Below are 20389 nucleotides of genomic sequence, written 5' to 3' on the forward strand. Positions count from 1 at the left end.
GGTAGTAGCTGTCACCCTCCTGCTTTGTGACTGGTTTACACATCTGGCAAATGGTGGCACTAACCCAGTCAAGGGCTTTTAGCAGTGTCTAAGGACAACAGATAATACACGGTAGAGTAGCTTCACCTTATGCCAATTTCACAGATGAAAAACAAACCGGAAGCTTGTCTGGATGGGGGCCTGCACAAGGGCATCTGGTAACAAGCAGCAGGGGTGGGACTCAACCAAGGCATATGGATACGGACACCAGTGACAACGTCCACATCTGAACCACCAGGCTGTATCTGCACATAAATGCAGTTATTTTGACTCCAGTTTAATCCATCTAGTGACATGGTAACAGGACTGATGGGGAAGACTTTAGAAGTCTTCGTTTAGGCTTATAAACATAGGAAAAGCTATTTAATATCGTCCACGAGGGAAACACAAATTAAAACCACATTAAGGTAGTACTTTTCACCCATCAGATCTAAAACTCTGCAGACATACTGCATTGTATCATACTGGCCAGCCCATCCTGAAAGCCAGTTGCATACATGGCTGGTTGACGCATACATTCATGCAACCTCTTTGGGAGGGCACTTTCGAGACATCTGTCAAAATTACAAAGGGAGATTTTCTGATGATGCCTATTCTAACCAGTGTGAGGTGATACCTCATTGTAGTTTTGATTTGCATTTCCCTAGTAATTAGTGATGTTGAGTAGCTTTTCACGTGCCTCTTGGCCAACTGTAGGTCTTCTTTGGAGAAATGTCTATTTAGGTCTTCCACCCATTTTTTGATTGGGTTGTTTGTGTTTTTGATATTGAGCTGTATGAGCTGTTTATATATTTTGGAGATTAATCCTTTGTCCGTTGATTTGTTTGCAAATATTTTCTCCCATTCTGAGGGTTGTCTTTTTGTCTTGTTTATAGTTTCCTTTGCTGTACAAAAGCTCTTAAGTTTCATTAGGTCCCATTTGTTTATTTTTGTTTTTATTTCCATTACTCTAGGAGGTAGGTCAAAAGAGATCTTGTGATTTATGTCAAAGAGTGTTTTTCCTATGTTTCCCTCCAAGAGTTTTATAACTGGTCTTACATTTAGGTCTTTCACCCATTTTGAGTTTATTTTTGTGTATGGTGTTAGGGAGTGTTCTAATTTCATTCTTTTACATGTAGCTGTCCAGTTTTCCCAGCACCACTTAGTGAAGAGACTGTCTTTTCTCCATTGTATATCCTTGCCTCCTTTGTCATAGATTAGGTGACCATAGGTGTGTGGGTTTATCTCTGGGCTTTCTATCCTGTTCCATTGATCTATATTTCTGTTTTCGTGCCAGTACCATATTGTCTTGATTACTGTAGCTTTGTAGTATAGTCTGAAGTCAGGGAGTCTGATTCTTCCAGCTCCTTTTTTTTTTTTCTCAAAACTGCTTTGGCTATTCGGGGTCTTTTGTGTCTCCATACAAATGCTGGAGAGGGTGTGGAGAAAAGGGAACCCTCTTGCATTGTTGATGGGAATGTAAATTGATACAGCCACTATGGAGAACAGTATGGAGGTTCCTTAAGAAACTAAAAATAGAATTACTGTATGACCCAGCAATCCCACTACTGGGAATATACCCAGAGAAAACCATAATTCAAAAAGACACATGGGGCTTCCCTGGTGGCACAGTGGTTAAGAATCTGCCTGCCAATGCAGGGACATGGGTTCAAGCCCTGGTCCGGGAAGATCCCACATGCCACGGAGCAACTAAGCCTGTGCGCCCCAACTATGGAGCCTGCGCTCTAGAGCCCACAAGCCACAACTACTGAAGCCTGTACGCCGCAATGAAGAGTAGCCTCCACTCACTGCAACTAGAAAAAGCCCCCGCACAGCAACAAAGACCCAACACAGCCAAAAATAAATAAAATAACATTAATTAATTAACAAAAAAAAGCTTTAAAAGAAAAAAAAAGACACATGTACCCCAATGTTCACTGCAGCACTATTTACAACAGCCAGGTCATGGAAGCAACAGAAATGCCCATCGACAGATGAATGGATAAAGAAGATATGGTACATATATACAATGGAATATTACTCAGCCATAAAAGGGAACGAAATTGGATCATTTCTAGAGACATGGATGGACCTAGAGGCTGTCATAAAGAGTGAAATAAGTCAGAAAGAGAAAAACAAATATCGTATATTAACACATATATGTGGAATCTAGAAAAATGGTACAGATGAACCAGTTTGCAAGGCAGAAATAGAGACATACATGTAGAGAACAAATGCATGGACAGCAAGGGGGGAAAGCAGGGGGGGTATGAATTGGGAGATTGGGATTGACATGTACACACTAATATGTATAAAATATATAACTAATAAGAAAAAAAGAAAAATAAACTAATAAATGTTTGATTAAAAAAAATTACAAAGGGAGGTCCCCTTGGACTCAGCTCCACTTCTAGACATCTATCGTCAGATATGTGAAATGATTTATACTCATGTTTGTAATAGAAAGAGACTAGAAATAACCTCCTAAAGGTCACCAATAGAGGTCTGGCATTTAAAGTCTATATATCCATACCAGGAAATACCATACAACACTGATACACACACAAACACTGGAAAGAATAAAGAAGCCTTCACATAACAATCAGATCCAAAACGTATTGCTAAGTGGAAAAAGCAAGGGGTAAGTGTCTTTAAGTTGTTAATTAAAGCCCAGTCTATCCTCAAAGCCCATGCTCCTCCCAGTATATCAGCCCCAAGAAAGAGTTTGAGGCCTTAGAGCATTTACTTTCTCAACTAAAGCGCTCCCATAAACCTCCACGCATCTACTTCACTCCGTTCTTCCCATCACCATAAAGCAAACTTAAACAGAGCTCTCACAGTACCCCGCAAGAAAGATTCGGTGTCATCTCAACTAAGACTTACTACCCCTTGGTTCTTCCTATCTTCAGAGCAGAGTAAAAAGCACCTGAAATGTACCCTGATTTTTTTTTTTTGGAATGCCTACAGAATATGTCTAAGTCTTTTGAAATTTTAACATGAAAATATGCCAAAAACACCATGAGTTTTGTTTCTAAGGACATTAAAGTACAGCTAACTAAGTCCCAGTGCAGTGCAGCTCAAAGCAAGTGAAGGCCGGCCCAAACCTCAGCACGCGGATCTCATCGCAGACCCCCATTTCCTTCTCACCGCTCACAGACCCCGGAGCAGGGCCTAAAGAAGACTCAGCAACTCCATATCCACCAGAAGGAGCCCAATTAGATTTAATAATACACAGGCTTAAAGATGATTTTTTTCAGCTGCAGTGCTAAGACAGGAAGTGTTCCATGCTACACATATTATTTATCGAGGGAACAATTCAAAGTGCAGAAAAATGTTTGTAGTGGGAAAACAAATGTACGATTTTAAACACACATTTATGTATATGCATAAATGTTGCATGGATAGCTATATAAAAAAAGGTAACAATACTTCCCACTGGAAAGAGGAAGAAGTTAAGACCCGGCATTTAATATCCAGAAATCTTCTACCATATGCATAGCAGATTTGTTTTTTTTTTAATTAGACTCATTAAAACTTGTAAGTCTCTCTTTTTTAAATGATTACAATAAATGATTCACCTTAAAAACCCCACTGTTACAAAATAGATGTGTATTCATGACAAAAAAGGCCAATTGCCTAAAGAAATGCTCAGAGAAATTTATTTTCTATAATGTTAAAGCTATTTTAGTACAGTCAAGTGTTCCTTAAATCCAAGTAATAACTGAATGCCTCACATTTCAAACTTATTAGAACCTAACATTAAGCTATTTTTTTCTTTTTAAAAAAACAACACAGATTACAGCCATGTGACCTGATTTTCAAGTAGGTCGAACAGACCAGATTTGAATACAAACTAAATGCCTTTCTAGAATAAGACAAAGTGTACTCTGAGCCTACATGTTTAATATGAGCGGGCTGACAGGGGTGGAGGGGTGGTGGCGGGCCACTGGAGACTGAAAATGAAACAGATAAGACCGTCTTTCTAATGAGACACAATTTAACAGATCCATTAAATTCTTCTCATATGAATTCCTACCTCTTTCAACTTTAAAATAAAATTTTGCCAGCAGAAGTTTTATGGTAGACTTGTCATGAATTTTCAAGTTTAATGCTAAGAGAAGCTGGCTTTGGGATAAAGATCAATCTACCTGATGAAATGAACTCAATTTAGAGTATGACTGACTTGCCACAAAAAGTCTGCTTTTCTATAGCAAAGTTTTCAACACATCAAACTATAGATACCCTTAATAAAGTAACACAGAAGCTGCAGTCAGCTCTCACTCCTAGAAGATAATACAGGATAAAATCCAGATGACTTTGGGTGTGCTGATGGCTTTGGGGAAACACCATCAAAGACATGATCTATGAAAGAAATAACTGATAACCTGGACTTCATTAAAATTAAAAACTTCTGCTCTGTGAAACATAAATGTTAAGAAAATGAAAAGACAAGCCACAGACTGGGAGAAAATATTTGGAAAAGACATCTGATAAAGGACTGTTATCCAAAATACACAAAGAACTCTTAAAACTCAACAATAAGGAGAAAAAGCAACTCAAAAAATGGGTCAAAAAAATCTGACCAGACGTCTCACCGAAGAAGACATACAGATGGCAAATGAGCAATATAAAGAGGTGGTCCACATCACGTGTCATCAGGGAAATGCAAATTAAACGAGATGCCACTACACACCTATTAGAATGACCAAAATCCAGAACACTGATAACGAACGCTGGAATGCAAGGACAGGACGCAAGAGGAACTCTCATTTATTGCTGGTGGGCATGCAGATTGGTACAGTCACTTTGGAGACAGTCTGGTTTCTTACAAAACAAAACATACTCTTAGCCTATGATCTAGGAATCACACTCCTTGGTATTTATCCAAGTGAGTTAAAAACTAATGTCCACACAAAACCCTGCACATGATGTTTAACAGCAGCTTTATATACAACTGCCAAAACGTGGAAGCAACCAAGATGCCCTTCTGTAGGTGAACAGGTAAACTGGTACATGCAGACGATGGAATATTATTCAGCGTTAAAGAGAAATGAATTACCAAGCCGTGAAAAGACAGGGAGGACGCTTAAATATACTGCTCAGTGAGTAAGAGAAACCAATCTATAAAAGCTGCATATTTTATGATTCAACTCTGACATTCTGGAGAAGACAAAACTACGGAGACTAAAAAGATCAGTGGCTGTGGGGCTGTAGGAAGGGGTGAACAGGCAGAGCACAGAGGGTTTTTCGGGCAGTGAACCTCCTCTGTATGGCACTATAATGGTGAGTTCATGTCATTACACATTTGTTCAGACCCACAGAACGAACAACACCAAGAGGGAACCCTAATGTAAATTGTGGACTCTGGGCGATAATGATGTGTCCACAGAGGTTCACTGGTTGTAACAAATGGGATTTTGCTAGTATCAGGGGGAGGCTGTGTCTGTATGGGGACAGGGGGTATATGGGAACTCTGCATTTTCCACTCAATTGCTGGGTACCTAAAAATAAAGACTATTAAAACACACACACAAATACACAGTGAGAAAAAAAGGTATAGATTGTAATTCTGTAAACTTGAAGATCGGGAAAAAAGTTTTAATAAATGTATCACTAATGGTTGAGTCTAGGAAGTATATATGTGGGTGTTCAATCTCCTATCCTTCCAACTTTTCCCTGTAAGTAATTTAATTTAAGAGGAAAAAACGTGTTTTAGGATTCACTAGGAGAAATACAAGCAGAACATAGGAAGAATCAATTTAAAAATTTTAATAGTTCGTTCAGAAACAACAAATATTTCTTATCTTTGACCAATAATAGTTATTTACAAAATTAAATAACTCTATAACCACACTTAAACTGCATATAAATTCTCAACATTATATTTAAGAGAGCTGCTGTTTAAAGTAACCATAAAGGGCTTCCCTGATGGCACAGTGGTTAAGAATCCACCTGCCAATGCAGGGGACACGGGTTGCAGCCCTGGTCCAGGAAGATCCCACATGCTACGGAGCAGCTAAGCCCGTGCGCCACAACTACTGAGCCTGCGCCCTAGAGCCCGTGAGCCACAACTACTGAGCTCGCGTGCCTGGAGCCCGTGCTCCGCAACAAGAGAAGCCACCGCGATGAGAAGCCCACGCACCGCAACGAAGAATAGCCCCCGCTCGCCACAACTAGAGAAAGCCCGCGTGCAGCAATGAAGACCCAACGCAGCTAAAAATAAATAATTTATAAATAAATTTATAAAAATGAAGTAACCATAACATTTTGAGATTTAAAAAATAAAGAGTAAGGCGAGCACTAATACCACCAAAACTTGATTTCTGAAAGACACTTCAGATAGGGACCGTATTTAAATGCTTAATCAAGGGCATTTAACTCCTATAAAAAAAATGTCTTATCAAGACGAGACAACTTCAGTTCCAAGGGAAGTTATTTAGAACCAACTGGGAAAGAAACAATCTGGTGAACTATTTACAAGTCCTGAGAAGAAAGATACCGATCCCCATTAACTTCCGTTACAGGCCACCAGCAACAGGAGAGTTTCCAAACATTTAACAAACAAGAAACTGTATGACCACCGTCATTTTAAAAATAAAATAAAGAGCTGAATTTCACTGCACGTGGAAAGGAACGCTGCGTTGGGGATGAGGTGGAGGCAAGCATTTGTAGCGCAGACAGGATCCACCTGGGATCCTTTTTAATTAAAAAATTCTAAACATTCCAGGCACATCTCTTAACTTGTAAGGCCAGTGTCTTTCTGTATAAAGGACATCTGCCTTCTTCCTCCAACCAAAGGTTTAAACATAGGTGAAGGTCTGTTGCTTAAACAAACAAGTATTTAGCACACTTAGCGCGCTGCTTTGGCCCCCACCGGTCCAGGCCTTGCCCGTGAGTCCGCCCCGGCGTGGCGCGGTCCCCGTCCGCAGCAAGGCCACGGCCCGAGGTTCCTGGGTGCGCGCCCTCTGCCCTACCACCTCCGGGGACTGCGCCCGCGGTCCCGAACACGCGCGAAGAGGGTGGCGGGGCATGGGGTTCAGTCACTCCTAACGTGGGGGGTCACCACGAGCCACGCGGGATCCTAACGGGCCGCGCGGCGCGGGCCTCACCTGCGCACCCCACCTGTGCGCCTCTCCAACGCCGCAGCGCAGGCCTCACCTGCGCCCTCCCCGACCCGCGCCCTCCCCGACCCGCGCCCCCTCACCTGCGCGGCGGCAGCGGCGGCGGCGGCAGCGGCGGCGGCGGGGGCGACGGAGGGCGGCGGCCCCGCCCGCAGGCCATCCTCCTCCTCGGGGGGCTCGTCCAGGAGCACCCGGCTCCGGCCCAGCTTCCACATGCTCCCGGGCGGGCGCCGGCGTCCGTGCGTCCGTGCGTCCGTGCGCGCCCCTCCTCGGCCGGCCCGCAGCGCGGACGCACCGGCTGCGGCTCCTGCAGGACCGGACGCGGCCAGTGGGGCCGGGCGGGGCCGGGCTGTGGGGCGGGCCCACCTCCAGGACCGGGCCCTCCCCACCCCCACCCCGCCCCGGCCCCTCCCGGACCGGACCCGGTCCCCGCACCCAGCGAGACCCACCGTACGCCCGGGACCGGGCCCACCTCCAGGCGGGCCACACCCCCCAGGCCCCCATTTCCCCTGCTCGCGGTCCCCCCACCCCAAGTCACCGCCCCTCCGGCCAGGCCCTGACCCCGACCGACCCTCCCACACCTCCAACGAGGCTCCCCCTCCTCCTCTCAGCGAGGTCCCCGCCCCCCACATCACTCCACGAGGTCCTTACCTCGGGTCCCCACCCCAAGCTGACCCCCTCACACCTCACCCCCCACCACGGGCCCCTCAACACCTCGGGATGATCCCCGAACCCCCCGGCCGACCCCCTCACCCTCCACCAGGGATCACCTCTCACCCGGGCCCCCTTAACCTGGCCCCCACTCATCTGGGACCGCCCCCGCTCACCCCTCAGTCCGAGGCCCCCGCAACCCGGGCGGACCTCCTCACCCCTCAGCCCGGGATCCACCCGCAACCCGAGCTGACCCCCTAACCCCTCACCCTGCGGGGGGTCGCGGCCAGGTCTGCGGGGCAGCGGCGCTGGGGGCGGGGCGGCCGGGGCTCCGGTCACCATGGCGACAGCCGCCGGACGCGGAGCGGGCATAGTGCGCATGCACACACCCCTGGGTCCGTGGCTCGAGGGCGCGGTGGGCGGGACTGGAAGCGGTTCCAGTTCCCGCCAGGGCGCTCCGCCCCCGCGCCTGGTGGTCTCGGGGCTGCGCAGCAGCCCAGCCGTTCGGGTGGGAAACTGCGCGAATGGTGGCCGGGAACCCCGAGGGCGGAGGCGCTGGGCACGTGGACCTGCCGGGGGGAGGGTGCGGCCGAGCCCCGGGATGGGCAGCAGGAGGTGGGCTCGGCCGGGGCGGGTGCAGGGACCGTGTTCAGCCATAGGCAGGGGGAGGGACGCGAGCTTCCAACGTCTCCACGTTAGGAGCCCAAGGTCCGAGGGAAAAGTGGGCAGCTGCGCTGGCCAGGCCGCCTTGGAACCCGCCGTGGTGCTCGCTGGTCCCTCGCATTCGGGGAGCCTGACGTTGACGAGCAAGTAAGATGTGGCACACCTGGTGTAGTTCACAGGCAGTTGAAGGGACTTTGACAGCTAATTATGACAGCCGAAAATTGTTACTTTTTCTAGGTAAGATAGGTTACAGCCACAGTCACGGCGAACGTGGCAGGGCCCCCGCCCGAACCGCAGCCTGGGGCAGAAGAGGACCGGCCCGAAGTGTCCTCTGGCCTCTCACCAAAACTCAGAAGCAGGAGAAGTACCTCACACATTCCCAAGTACAAGATGACTTTGATTTCATATCTCACAAAAGAGCCAAACAATAAAATATAAAAAGATATTCAACTCCATTGTAATGAGGGAAATGCAAATAAACATGAAATGCCCTTTTCCTGCCTATCAAAGTGGTAAACATTTGCAAAGCTGTACCCAGTGTTGGGAAGCACCTAGGGAAACTGGTAGCTGTGCAGGGAAATAAGCTGCTGGTGGCGTGTAAACAGTACAACGCTTTTGGAAGGCATCCATTTGTTAGTATCTATCACAATTTTAATGTGCAAACGCTCTGCCCAGCAAATTACCATCCATAGAGAAACTTTTTACTCGGTATACGTCAGTATTGCTTATGTTTTCACACCAAACGTGTATTACTTGCGGGATTTAAAAGTACATTTTATAAAAAGAATCCAGAACTCTAGGCTTCTATAAACATTTTCTTAAGCTTTGTATCTTTACTACTCTGAAAGAAAAAAAGAAATCAACTGTACCTGTTGGGTTTTTCCAGAAATGATTAGCAGCAAAATTTTTAAAATGAAAAGACGCTCTGAGTCTGTCTTTGGAAGAGGCCTGCAGGAGCCCCGAGAACAGACCCAGGGCACAGGGGCCCTGTCAGGGTTAGTGGTTAGGGCATGGAGGGGGAAAGCCGAATTTTACATACCAACCAGCTACCTGGAAAGCAAGGCCGTGGCAAGAGCCCAGTGGTCCCCACCTTCCCTTCTCAGTGAGTCGCAAGGGTCAGGAGATAAACACACAGGCACACAAATATCTCCGGGCCCACCAGGCACAAATATTACAAACTGATGTGAAACCCCAGAACACCCACTGAAGTATAATCTACCCAGTAGAAATTAAAGAACTCCTTCTTCATGGGAATATATAAGAATGATAAAATTATATATATCTATACACCTTTTCAAACCAGGTCAAATAAGCTTGGTCTTCTGGACTGGAAAGACTTCAGGATGGAAATACTGAACGTAGACATGGTGATGGTTCTAAGATGTGCTACCTACACAAGATGAATTTGTACCTGGGGCCCACAGGGTTCTGTCAAAATAAACATACTGCAAGCACAAACATTGATAAAAATCAGAAACAATAAAGTAGAGGTTACAAAACAAAGCCAGGATCTAAACACAGCCCCTTCAAGGTCACTACAAACAAAACAGAACACTAACTCAGAACACTTCAACAAATAACACGGATGCCTTTATTCTCACCAAGAGAGCACGGGGCCTGGGCCGGACCACTGGCTTCCTTTGTCTGGCATATCCGCATTTCTCTGCTTTGAAATTTTTCTTTATAAATTAATCTGTAACCTCCTGCAAATCCAGTCCGATCTGGAATAAGAAGGCCAGGCTAACTAAATTAAAAAGCTAAATTCCAGTATATTTAAACAACGTTTTGCATTATTTCTAGGAGAGCTCAGGAGGGAGGACCTGCAACCCAAAGCACAGCGCCTGAGGCAAGCAGGAGGGGGCTGGTGACTGAGCTTCAGGCATCCTGGAATTCTGAGCACTTCTCGGGAGTTCTAGGAATTTGGCCCTAGTCATTCATTTACTCATTTATGAGTTTAATAAAATTAAGTCATGCTATTGTTAAAGTTCTGTAAGAGGTGTGCTTGACACTATTCAGTGTCACAAAAATACAACACTTACGGGGCTTCCCTGGTGGCGCAGTGGTTGAGAATCCACCTGCCAACGCAGGGGACACGGGTTCAAGCCCTGGTCCGCGAAGATCCCACATGCTATGGAGCAACTAAGCCCGTGCGCCACAACTACTGAGCCCACATGCCACAACTACCAAAGCCCGCGTGCGTAGAGCCCGTGCCCCGCAATAAGAGAAGCCACTGCAATGAGAAGCCCGTGCACCTCAATGAAGAGTAAGCCCTGCTCGCTGCAACTAGAGAAAGCCCGCACGCAGCAACAAAGACCTAACGCAGCCAAAAATTAATTAATTTTTTAAAAATACAACGCTTACACATAAGAATCCATTTCTAGATCTAGAAAGACATGGTTACAGAACATTTCATTTACTGAGCTCTCCTTGGAGGAAGATACTAATTTTAGCCTGAATTGCTCTTATTGGCTAATAGAGTCCTGAAAATTCACTGGTGTAGGAACTCTGTTAACAAAGATCAAGTGTGCCATCCCTGTTTGAAGGCTCAACTTAGTGAGATTTTACTCCAGAGATGGCCTCCAGAGATGGGTCCACACCCCGGGAGGGGATGGTGCAGAGGCGGATCTGAGCAGCAAAGGCAGCTGGATTTGAAGTCCTGTTATTCCAGTTACGTGGGCCATGAAGCCAGGCATATCCGACGGAGTTCGAGCCTCCACAGGCTGGTGGTTTTGTTACCCAAAAACTGGGCTCGCCTCTTGAGGAAGTTTTAAGCTAGGGTACACGCATATTCATGAGGGCCTTGAGCAGAGGAGAACTCAGCACAGAATTGGGGCAAAGGTCGACAGAGTCCAAGCTCTAGTTGATTGAAGTCAGGAGGGTCACCTTCATTGTTCCAACCTCCACTGGGGAGGGGGCCTTAGTTCCCTCAGAGCTCAAGGATGTATTATTAGGCCTATCCCTCGAAGAGGAGCTAGGACTCTGCTTATCACTGCACTACTTTTTTATTTTTTATTGTTTTTGCGGTACGCGGGCCTCTCACTGTCGTGGCCTCTCCCGTTGCGGAGCACAGGCTCTGGACGCGCAGGCTCAGCGGCCATGGCTCACGGGCCCAGCCGCTCTGCGGCATGTGGGATCTTCCCGGACCAGGGCATGAACCCGTGTCCCCTGCGTCGGCAGGCGGACTCTCAACCACTGCGCCACCAGGGAAGCCCATCACTGTACTACTTTTGACTGCCTCTTGTCTGTTCCTGCATTCCTTTGTTCCCTTAAGATTAATGACTGAGACCCGTTCAAGGGCAAGCACTGTGGCCAGGCTTAGATCACAAAATGGGTTCTGTCAAGAAAGCCATTCCTAGTTCTCTCTCTCTGGGGACCCCCAACCTATCTGCTTGCAGTTCCATTCGCCACAATGAAGGCCCACGTGGAAACTGCCATATGCCTGCAATGCGTTTTTATCAAAAGCGAGGGAACTGTCATTGACGACACCTGGAGGATTAAAGGGTAAGATCACTGTGGCCTTGAAGGTCAGCCTTCACGCCCTGCTCTGTTACCAGGTTACCTAGTATCCTCCCGACCAGGCTTCTGTCTGGACTCCCTTACCTGTAGGTATTATTAAAATGACATGCTGTACCCTTCACACCTTCTCAAGTACATCCTATACCCAGTGTGGTGGTACTGAGAACAAAACTTGCACCAAGAATTCACTGATTTGATCACTAATTCCATTCAGCGGTGTTGATAGAAGTGAAACAAAACTACAGCTTACTGAGTGCTTACGACACACTAGGCGTTTGCTGGTACTTTACACACATTATCTCACTTAATGGAAAGAACACAGAATTTGGAGCACATTGACCTGGATTACAATTTTAGCTCTACTTAAAAAAAAAAAATAGAGGCTGAAAGGATTTATACCAAACTTCAGTACTGGATACCTGTGGGAAGTAAGCTTGAGAATCAGAGTAAGAAAATTCCACTTTGGTTTATGTAGTTATATATATGAATTTTGACACATATAGACAACAAATTATGTATAGGTCATATATATTATGTATCTAGTATGTAAGCATGGTGATCAAAAAGTATTTGCTGTTTTGAATTTTTAAGAAATTTGCTACTCTATAAAATATAAACAATCTACACATTGCAACTGATAGGGAATTTACAACAAACTTAAATGATTGATTTGTTCTAATTTATCTTATTTTGCATGTTAAAACCCTATGATAACCTCAGTGACTATATCCAAATGTATACATAATGATGGTGAAAACATAAAAGCTCACATTCCTGCAATTAAACATAATATACAGCATGTTACTAACAATCACATGTCTGTTTATGGGAACTTTGTTTTCTGTTTTTGTACTTTTCTATATTTTTCTAATTAAAAGGTTCCTTGGGGGGCTTCCCTGGTGGCGTAGTGGTTGAGAGTCCGCCTGCCGATGCAGGGGACATGGGTTTGTGCCCCGGTCCGGGAGGATCCCACATGCCGCGGAACGGCTGGGCCCGTGAGCCATGGCCGTTGAGCCTGCGCGTCCGGAGCCTGTGCTCCGCAACGGGAGAGGCCACAGCAGTGAGAGGCCCGCGTACCACAAAAAACAAACAAACAAAAAGGTTCCTTGGGGAATATAAATAATTCAGCTCTTTGACTTACTAACTCTGTGACTCTGGAAAGTCATTTTAGCATCTTGAGCTATTATTCTCTGGTCAGCTAGTGATGGGAAGGCTTCACAATGAGGTGAGGATGGTAGGACTCGTCTTCAGCGTAAAGGCGCAATGTGCGTTCACTGTGAAGCTTTGCAGGAGTTCCTTGCCCTCTCTGAGCCTCGGTGTTCCAGGTCTTTAACCTGAGTGGGATTCCTCTTCCACTTGTAGAGCCGGACCAGCATGGCTTCTAACCACAGCCAGACCGCATCTCTGGATAAATGCGGTGTGTGCACCTGCTTCCGTGACCTGGGTCCGAGCTCCCTTCCCCCTTCCACAACAAGCCCTCTGTGAGGCGCACAAACCCTCCGGGCCCAAACTCAGCCCCACCAGGCTCGACCTCCAGTGTCTGACCGTCAGCATCGGTCCACCTGGCCTGCGTCGCCCAGTCTCAGCAAGACCCCTGATGGGTCGGCTTAGCCGGAGCTCGTGCTGACCACCCAGGGGAGCCTGACCTCGTAGCCTGCCTCCAGAGAGAATCCCCCCCGGATGTTTTCCATCATGACCCCGCCCCGCTCCTGGGCTGGAAGCCCCGCCCGCCCAGGCCCAGCTGCAGCGCCCCAGGGAGAGCCCCGCTGGAGCAAAGCCGGACCATCTTTAGCGACTGTCCCGATACCTTTCTTAGAGGTGCTGTGGCCGTCCAGGGATCAGGACTCAGCCTTCGTCCCCCTCACACTCTGAAACGATGAAAGCACAGAAGAATCAAAACCCTCCCACCGGAGTCCCCCTCAGCCATCTCCATCCAGGACGCTCAGTTTCTGAGGGCTGGTGGTCACCAGTTACTAGACATCCTCTTCGTCACCAAACCAAAGGCCTGTGCCTTTTAATTAAACCCGTTTTCTCCAAGGAAATAATAGGGTAAGTAATACGATAAAATACTGAGAGGAACAATGAATACACTTGCTGCCCACCCCCAGCACCTTTATTTTTAAAGCACTTTTGTATCTGCTGTCGCGTCTGAATCATTCCCAACGTCTTAATAAACAAGCATAATATTTATTCCCTTTTTTTGTTTGTTTTTTATTGAAGTGTAGCAGATTTACAACACTGTTAGTTTCAGGCAGGTGTACATCATAGTGATTCGGTTTTCTGCAGATTATGTTCCACTAGAGGTTATTACAAGACATTGGGTATAATTCCCTGTGCTCTACAGTAAATCCTTGTAGCTTATCTCTTTTCTGTATACAAGTTTGTGTATTTCTTTTTAAAATTATAATCATGTTAAAAGGTTGTACTGTATTTAAATAGTTATTTTACATGCTTAAGAAATGTAATAGTAATAAACGTGCATTTTTAAAACCTGTAAGCCGTGATCACAGGCCGCTCAGCAGACCTGAGGCCCCCCACCCTCCGGGACGCAGGCCCCTACAGCTGCGAGCTCTGTGACTTCTCCCCCGCTCCTCCCCTCCTGTGGTGTTTGCCCGAGAGTTGGAGGGTCAGGGGACCCGAGCCCAGTGGATCTGCTGGGCAACCCGACAGCCAGGTCGGACTAAATGGGGCCGGGCGGCGCGCCGGAGGTGCCCCCTTGTCCCAGCCCAGCCAGAACCCGCTCGGCATCCGACCCTCCCCGCAGCCAGGAGCCTCATAGCGGCGCCGCCTGCCTTCTCTGCGGGCGGCCCCTCCTTCCCAGGAGCGTGGAGATGGGGGGGTCCGCCAGAGGGAGGGGAGCCCCGTGGCTTCCCCATTTGACTTTCGTTCCAACTCTGGGGTCTGCGCATGGGGCAGGCCCTGGGCGAGCCTGTCCATCCGGGTCATGTGTGGGAGGCGCTGTGGGGGGTGTGTACAGGGATTTGGTGGGTCTTGGTCCTGCAGGGTGCCCCGCACCCCGGGATGCGCGGCCTCTGCACTTACGGGGGGCGGGGGTCGGGGGGGAGCGGGGGAGGGGGGAGCCGTCTGCCCGTGTCCATATACACCTCCCACCCCCGCCCTGCATTCAGCACATGCGCCACACACTGCATACACCACACACACACACCACACACACTACACACACCACACACACTATACACACCACATACACACACACCCCACACACACACTACACACACTACACACACCACACACTGTACACACCACACATGCACACCACGCACACATACATACACCACACACACACTACACACTAAACACACCACACATTACACAAACCACACACACACACCCCACACACACCACACTACACACACTACACACACACCACACACTACACAACCACACACACACACACCCCACACAGCACACACACCCCACACACACCACGCACAGACACATACACACACCACACACTACACAAACCACACACAAACCACACACACCACACACACCACGCACACCACACACTATACACACCACATACACACACACACCACACTACACATACCACACACACACGCACACCACACACACACCACACACTACATACACCACACACTACACAAACCACACACACATACACCACACACTACACAAACCACATACACATACACCACACACACACATACACACACCACACACACCACACACACACCACACTACACACACCACACACTATACACACCAAATAGACATACACACACAATACACACCCTGCACACCATGCACACACATACACACACCACACATACACACACACCACACTACACACACCACACACTATACACACCACATACACACACCACACATACACACCACACACACACCACACACACACTACACTACACACACCACACACTACACACGAAATACACATACAGACACACACCACACACACACACACACCACATACACACCCTACACAACACATGTACCACATATACACACTGGATTGAACACACACACCACATACAGACACCATACACATACCACAAATACACACTGCATACACCACACATTCATACACACCACACACACATCACACACATATACACACACACACCCAACATACCCCTCACCCCCACATACACACACACACCACACACATATACACATGACACAACACACCTATACACACACACACACGCACATGCACAGGCTCCAGCGCCGCAGGGGAGAGCCCAGCACGCTGACCTTCAGTGGCCGCCAGCTGTGCAGAATCACAGGCTTTCACGGACCCACAGTGGATCGGCCCAGCTTCTACTCAGCTGCCCCCTAGGGCCTGGTGTATATGGGTTCCCAGCAAAGGCCAGGCAGACACCCTCAAGGAGGCCTCTCCGGGTCAGCCCCTTCCCCGAGAACGCTCCATCCACCTCCACTGCTGATGACGGGGTGTCCCTGTCACCGCAGGCCCCTGCTCATGGCAGATTTTACTCAGTGGACCGGCGGATAACCCACCCTAACTAAGCCAATCACAGCTTCCATTGCACAAATTAGGTTTCAAGGTCTTGTAGGGAGGAAAAACTTCCCTCCACCCTCTTAGGCTCTGTGATGGGGCCTGAGAATTAAACCAACATAAGACAGGTTAGCAGCAGAAAAGCACATACAGATTTTATTTAATATTTTTGTGTACACAGAGGAGTCTTCATAAGGAAAATGAAGACTGAAGAAGCAGTCAGGATCCAGAGCTCGTACACTTCTTAAACAAAGACATGATAAGTCCTGGCGCTCTGACGAGGTAAACTGTGGCACAGAGACTAGGAAACATACAGGCCTCAACAGGAGATCAGGGTCATGTTACTGGGCTTGCCCAGACCCCTTTCTGCATCGAACCCCTTCTCCAGTGCTAAGAATGTTCTGCTCTCCCTGGTGCAGGGTGGGGCTCCTTCCTCACGGGGAGGTTCATGCCCTGCTTTCAGGTAGAGAGGCCAGACTGCTGCTTCTCAGCTGCCTTGGCCCAGAGCAATCAAGATGCCAACGCAGTGTGTTTGGGGTGGTGGGGGGGAGCGTGTTCTGAACCCTTCGTGGAGACCCAGGGACCACAGAGACCAGCACGTGAGCGGAAAGCAGGGCGTGTCACATGGCGGCCCAGCCCCGTGCTCACCGAGGGCCGAAGGGCAGCCTGAAGAGGCTGAGGACGGTCCAGAGGCCAGACAACTGGGGGAGCGAGCTCGTGCTCACCCCCAGCCCCTAAATGTAGTCCACGTCACAACCCCAGCGGGGACCCCCTCCAGGATGGGCGCCATAGCCTGGGGCCCACCCAAGGCAGAGGCCAAACGTTTGTGGGGTGCACGGCACCCAGTTCAGTGTCTTGATGAGAAAGTTGAGAGCTGGGACTTAGCGAGACCCCCTCTCCCCCTCTTAACAACAGCAGGTGTGGAAGTGACAAGGTGCCCCTAAGGGGCCGTGACCCACTGTGCTGCTTCGTGTGCCAGTGCAGAGCTGAGTAGTGACGTCAACGTCCTTCTCCAGAACTTCACTGCAGGGACAAGGCTGAACTACACACGTGAATACACATACAGACACACCACACACACACACACACCACACACACACACACACACACACACCCCACACACACACACCATGCTACACACACCACACACTATACACTACACACACCACACACACACCACACACACATACACACACCACACACACCACACACACACACTACACACACCACACACTATACACTACACATACACACACACACCACACACACATACACACACACCACACACACACATACACACACCACACACACACCACACACCACACACACCATACTACACACACCACACACTATACACTACACATACACACACACACACACTACACACACCACACACTATACACATCAAATACACATACACACCACACACACACAACCACACACACACCATACTACACACACCACACACTATACACTACACATACACACACCACACACACATACACACACACATACACACACACCACACACACCACACACACCACACACACATACACACCACACACCACACACCACACACACCATACTACACACACCACACACTATACACATCAAATACACATACACACCACACACACACACCACACACACACCATACTACACACACCACACACTATACACTACACACACACACACCACACACACATACACACACACCACACACACCACACACCACACACACACATACACACCACACACCACACACACCATACTACACACACCACACACTATACACTACACATACACACACACACCACACACACATACACACACACCACACACACACCACACACACCATACTACACACACCACACACTATACACTACACATACACACACACACACACTACACACACCACACACTATACACATCAAATACACATACACACCACACACACACACCACACACCCACCATACTACACACACCACACACTATACACTACACATACACCACACACACATACACACACACCACACACACCACACACACCACACACACCACACACACATACACACCACACACCACACACCACACACACCATACTACACACACCACACACTATACACATCAAATACACATACACACCACACACACACACACCACACACACACCATACTACACACACCACACACTATACACTACACATACACACACCACACACACCACACACACATACACACCACACACCACACACCACACACACACACACCATACTACACACACCACACACTATACACTACACATACACACACACACCACACACACACCACACATACATACACACACACACACACACACTACACACACCACACACTATACACACCAAATACACATACAGACACACCACACACACACACCCCACACACACATACACACCCCGCACAGCAACACTTCCTACCTGAATACCATTTATAAAATCCTCAAATGGACATCTGTACACTGAAACGTGATGCAGACATTTAAATCCAGTTCATACAAAGATTTTTTTCCAAAAATTATAAGAAAAGTAAAACAAATATCTTTATTCTAAAAATTATATAAGTTCATTAAAAAAAAGAAGAATCTAAACAACACTGGGAAAAACCAAAGTAAAGTAAAACTAATATTGAGTCCCAACAGTCGCCATGTGTCAGCAGAACGATGGCCCACAAAGATGTCCACATTCTGATCCCCAGAACCTACGGATATGTTAGGTCAAAGGAGAATTCAGGTTGCAGTTGAAATTGCGGGGTTTTTTTTTGTTTGTTTGTTTTTTAAGATGTATTTATTATTTAATTTATTTACTTTTGGCTGCGTTGCTTCTTAGTTGTGGCACGCAGGATCTTCGCTGAGGCATGCAGGATCTTTCATTGCAGCGCTTGGACTTCTCTCTAGTTGTGGTGCACAGGCTCCAGGGTGCGTGGGCTCTGTAGTTGTGGCGCACAGGTTCCAGAGCACGTGGGCTCTGTAGTTGGCGGCACGGCACACAGGCTCAGTAGTTATGGCGTGGGGCTTAGTTGCCCCGCGGTACGTTCCCTGACAAGGGATCGAACCCGCGTCCCCTGCATTGTAAGGCAGATTCTTTACCACTGGACCACCAGGGAAGTCCCCGAAATTGCACTTGTTAACAGCTGACCTTAAAATGAGAAGATTATTCTGGATAATGTGGGTGGGCCCAGCGTGATCACAAGGGGCCTTAAACCAGAGAGAGGGCAGCACAGGCTGAAGACAGAGGGGCTGGGGCCGGGCAGGGCAGCAGCTCTGGAAGCTGGGAAAGGCAGGAACAGACCCCACCCTGGCCTCCTGAAGGAACACAGCCCTGCGAACGCCTTGATTTTAGGCCAGGGAGACCCACTCCAGACCCCTGACTCCAGACGGTAAGATAACCGTGTCCTTGTAAGACACTGTGGTAATTTGTCACAGAGGCGATAGGAAACCGACACACACACAAAACATTCACTGCATTTGGGGAAGCCCCATTTCGAATTTCTGTTTAAGTGTGTAAGCATTTTTCCGTTCAATCTTTTCTCTGCCTTTTAAAAAAAGTATACCCTCAATTCAAATTCTTCATCCATCCTTTTTCGTTAAATGTCATGTAGTAAGAATTTTCCAATGACATTAAAAATTCTCAAGAATGTGAATCTGTCTATCTCTGCGGGAATGTTCCCAGCCAAATCTCTAAACACAATAAAAATCTCCAGATAGGATTCTGCGGGGTCGGGTTACCCGTGGACCAGGAGTAGCTCCACTGAAGGCGCCAGTCGGCCCTGGTAGCTTCGGCATAAACATAACATCTCGCGGACATGCCGGCGCAGGGGCGTCCGGGGCGCCAAGCGGTGGGTCGTCAGTCTCCACGTCTGC

General features: G+C 48.0%; 1 protein-coding gene across 2 annotated transcripts in view; it reads right to left on the reverse strand.

The window, feature by feature from the left end:
- TDRP (testis development related protein) overlaps positions 1–7445 on the reverse strand; it is a 53300-nt gene extending 45855 nt beyond the window's left edge. For both annotated transcript variants that reach the window (XM_060001544.1, XM_060001543.1), the window contains exon 1: positions 7223–7445. In XM_060001544.1, coding sequence (XP_059857527.1) covers positions 7223–7354 — 132 coding nt within the window. In that variant the 5' untranslated portion in view covers positions 7355–7445. The remainder of the gene's footprint in view (positions 1–7222) is intronic.
- Between the last annotated feature and the right edge of the window lie 12944 nt (positions 7446–20389).

Source organism: Delphinus delphis, chromosome 21, assembly GCF_949987515.2.
Source record: "Delphinus delphis chromosome 21, mDelDel1.2, whole genome shotgun sequence".
Lineage (NCBI taxonomy): Eukaryota > Metazoa > Chordata > Mammalia > Artiodactyla > Delphinidae > Delphinus > Delphinus delphis.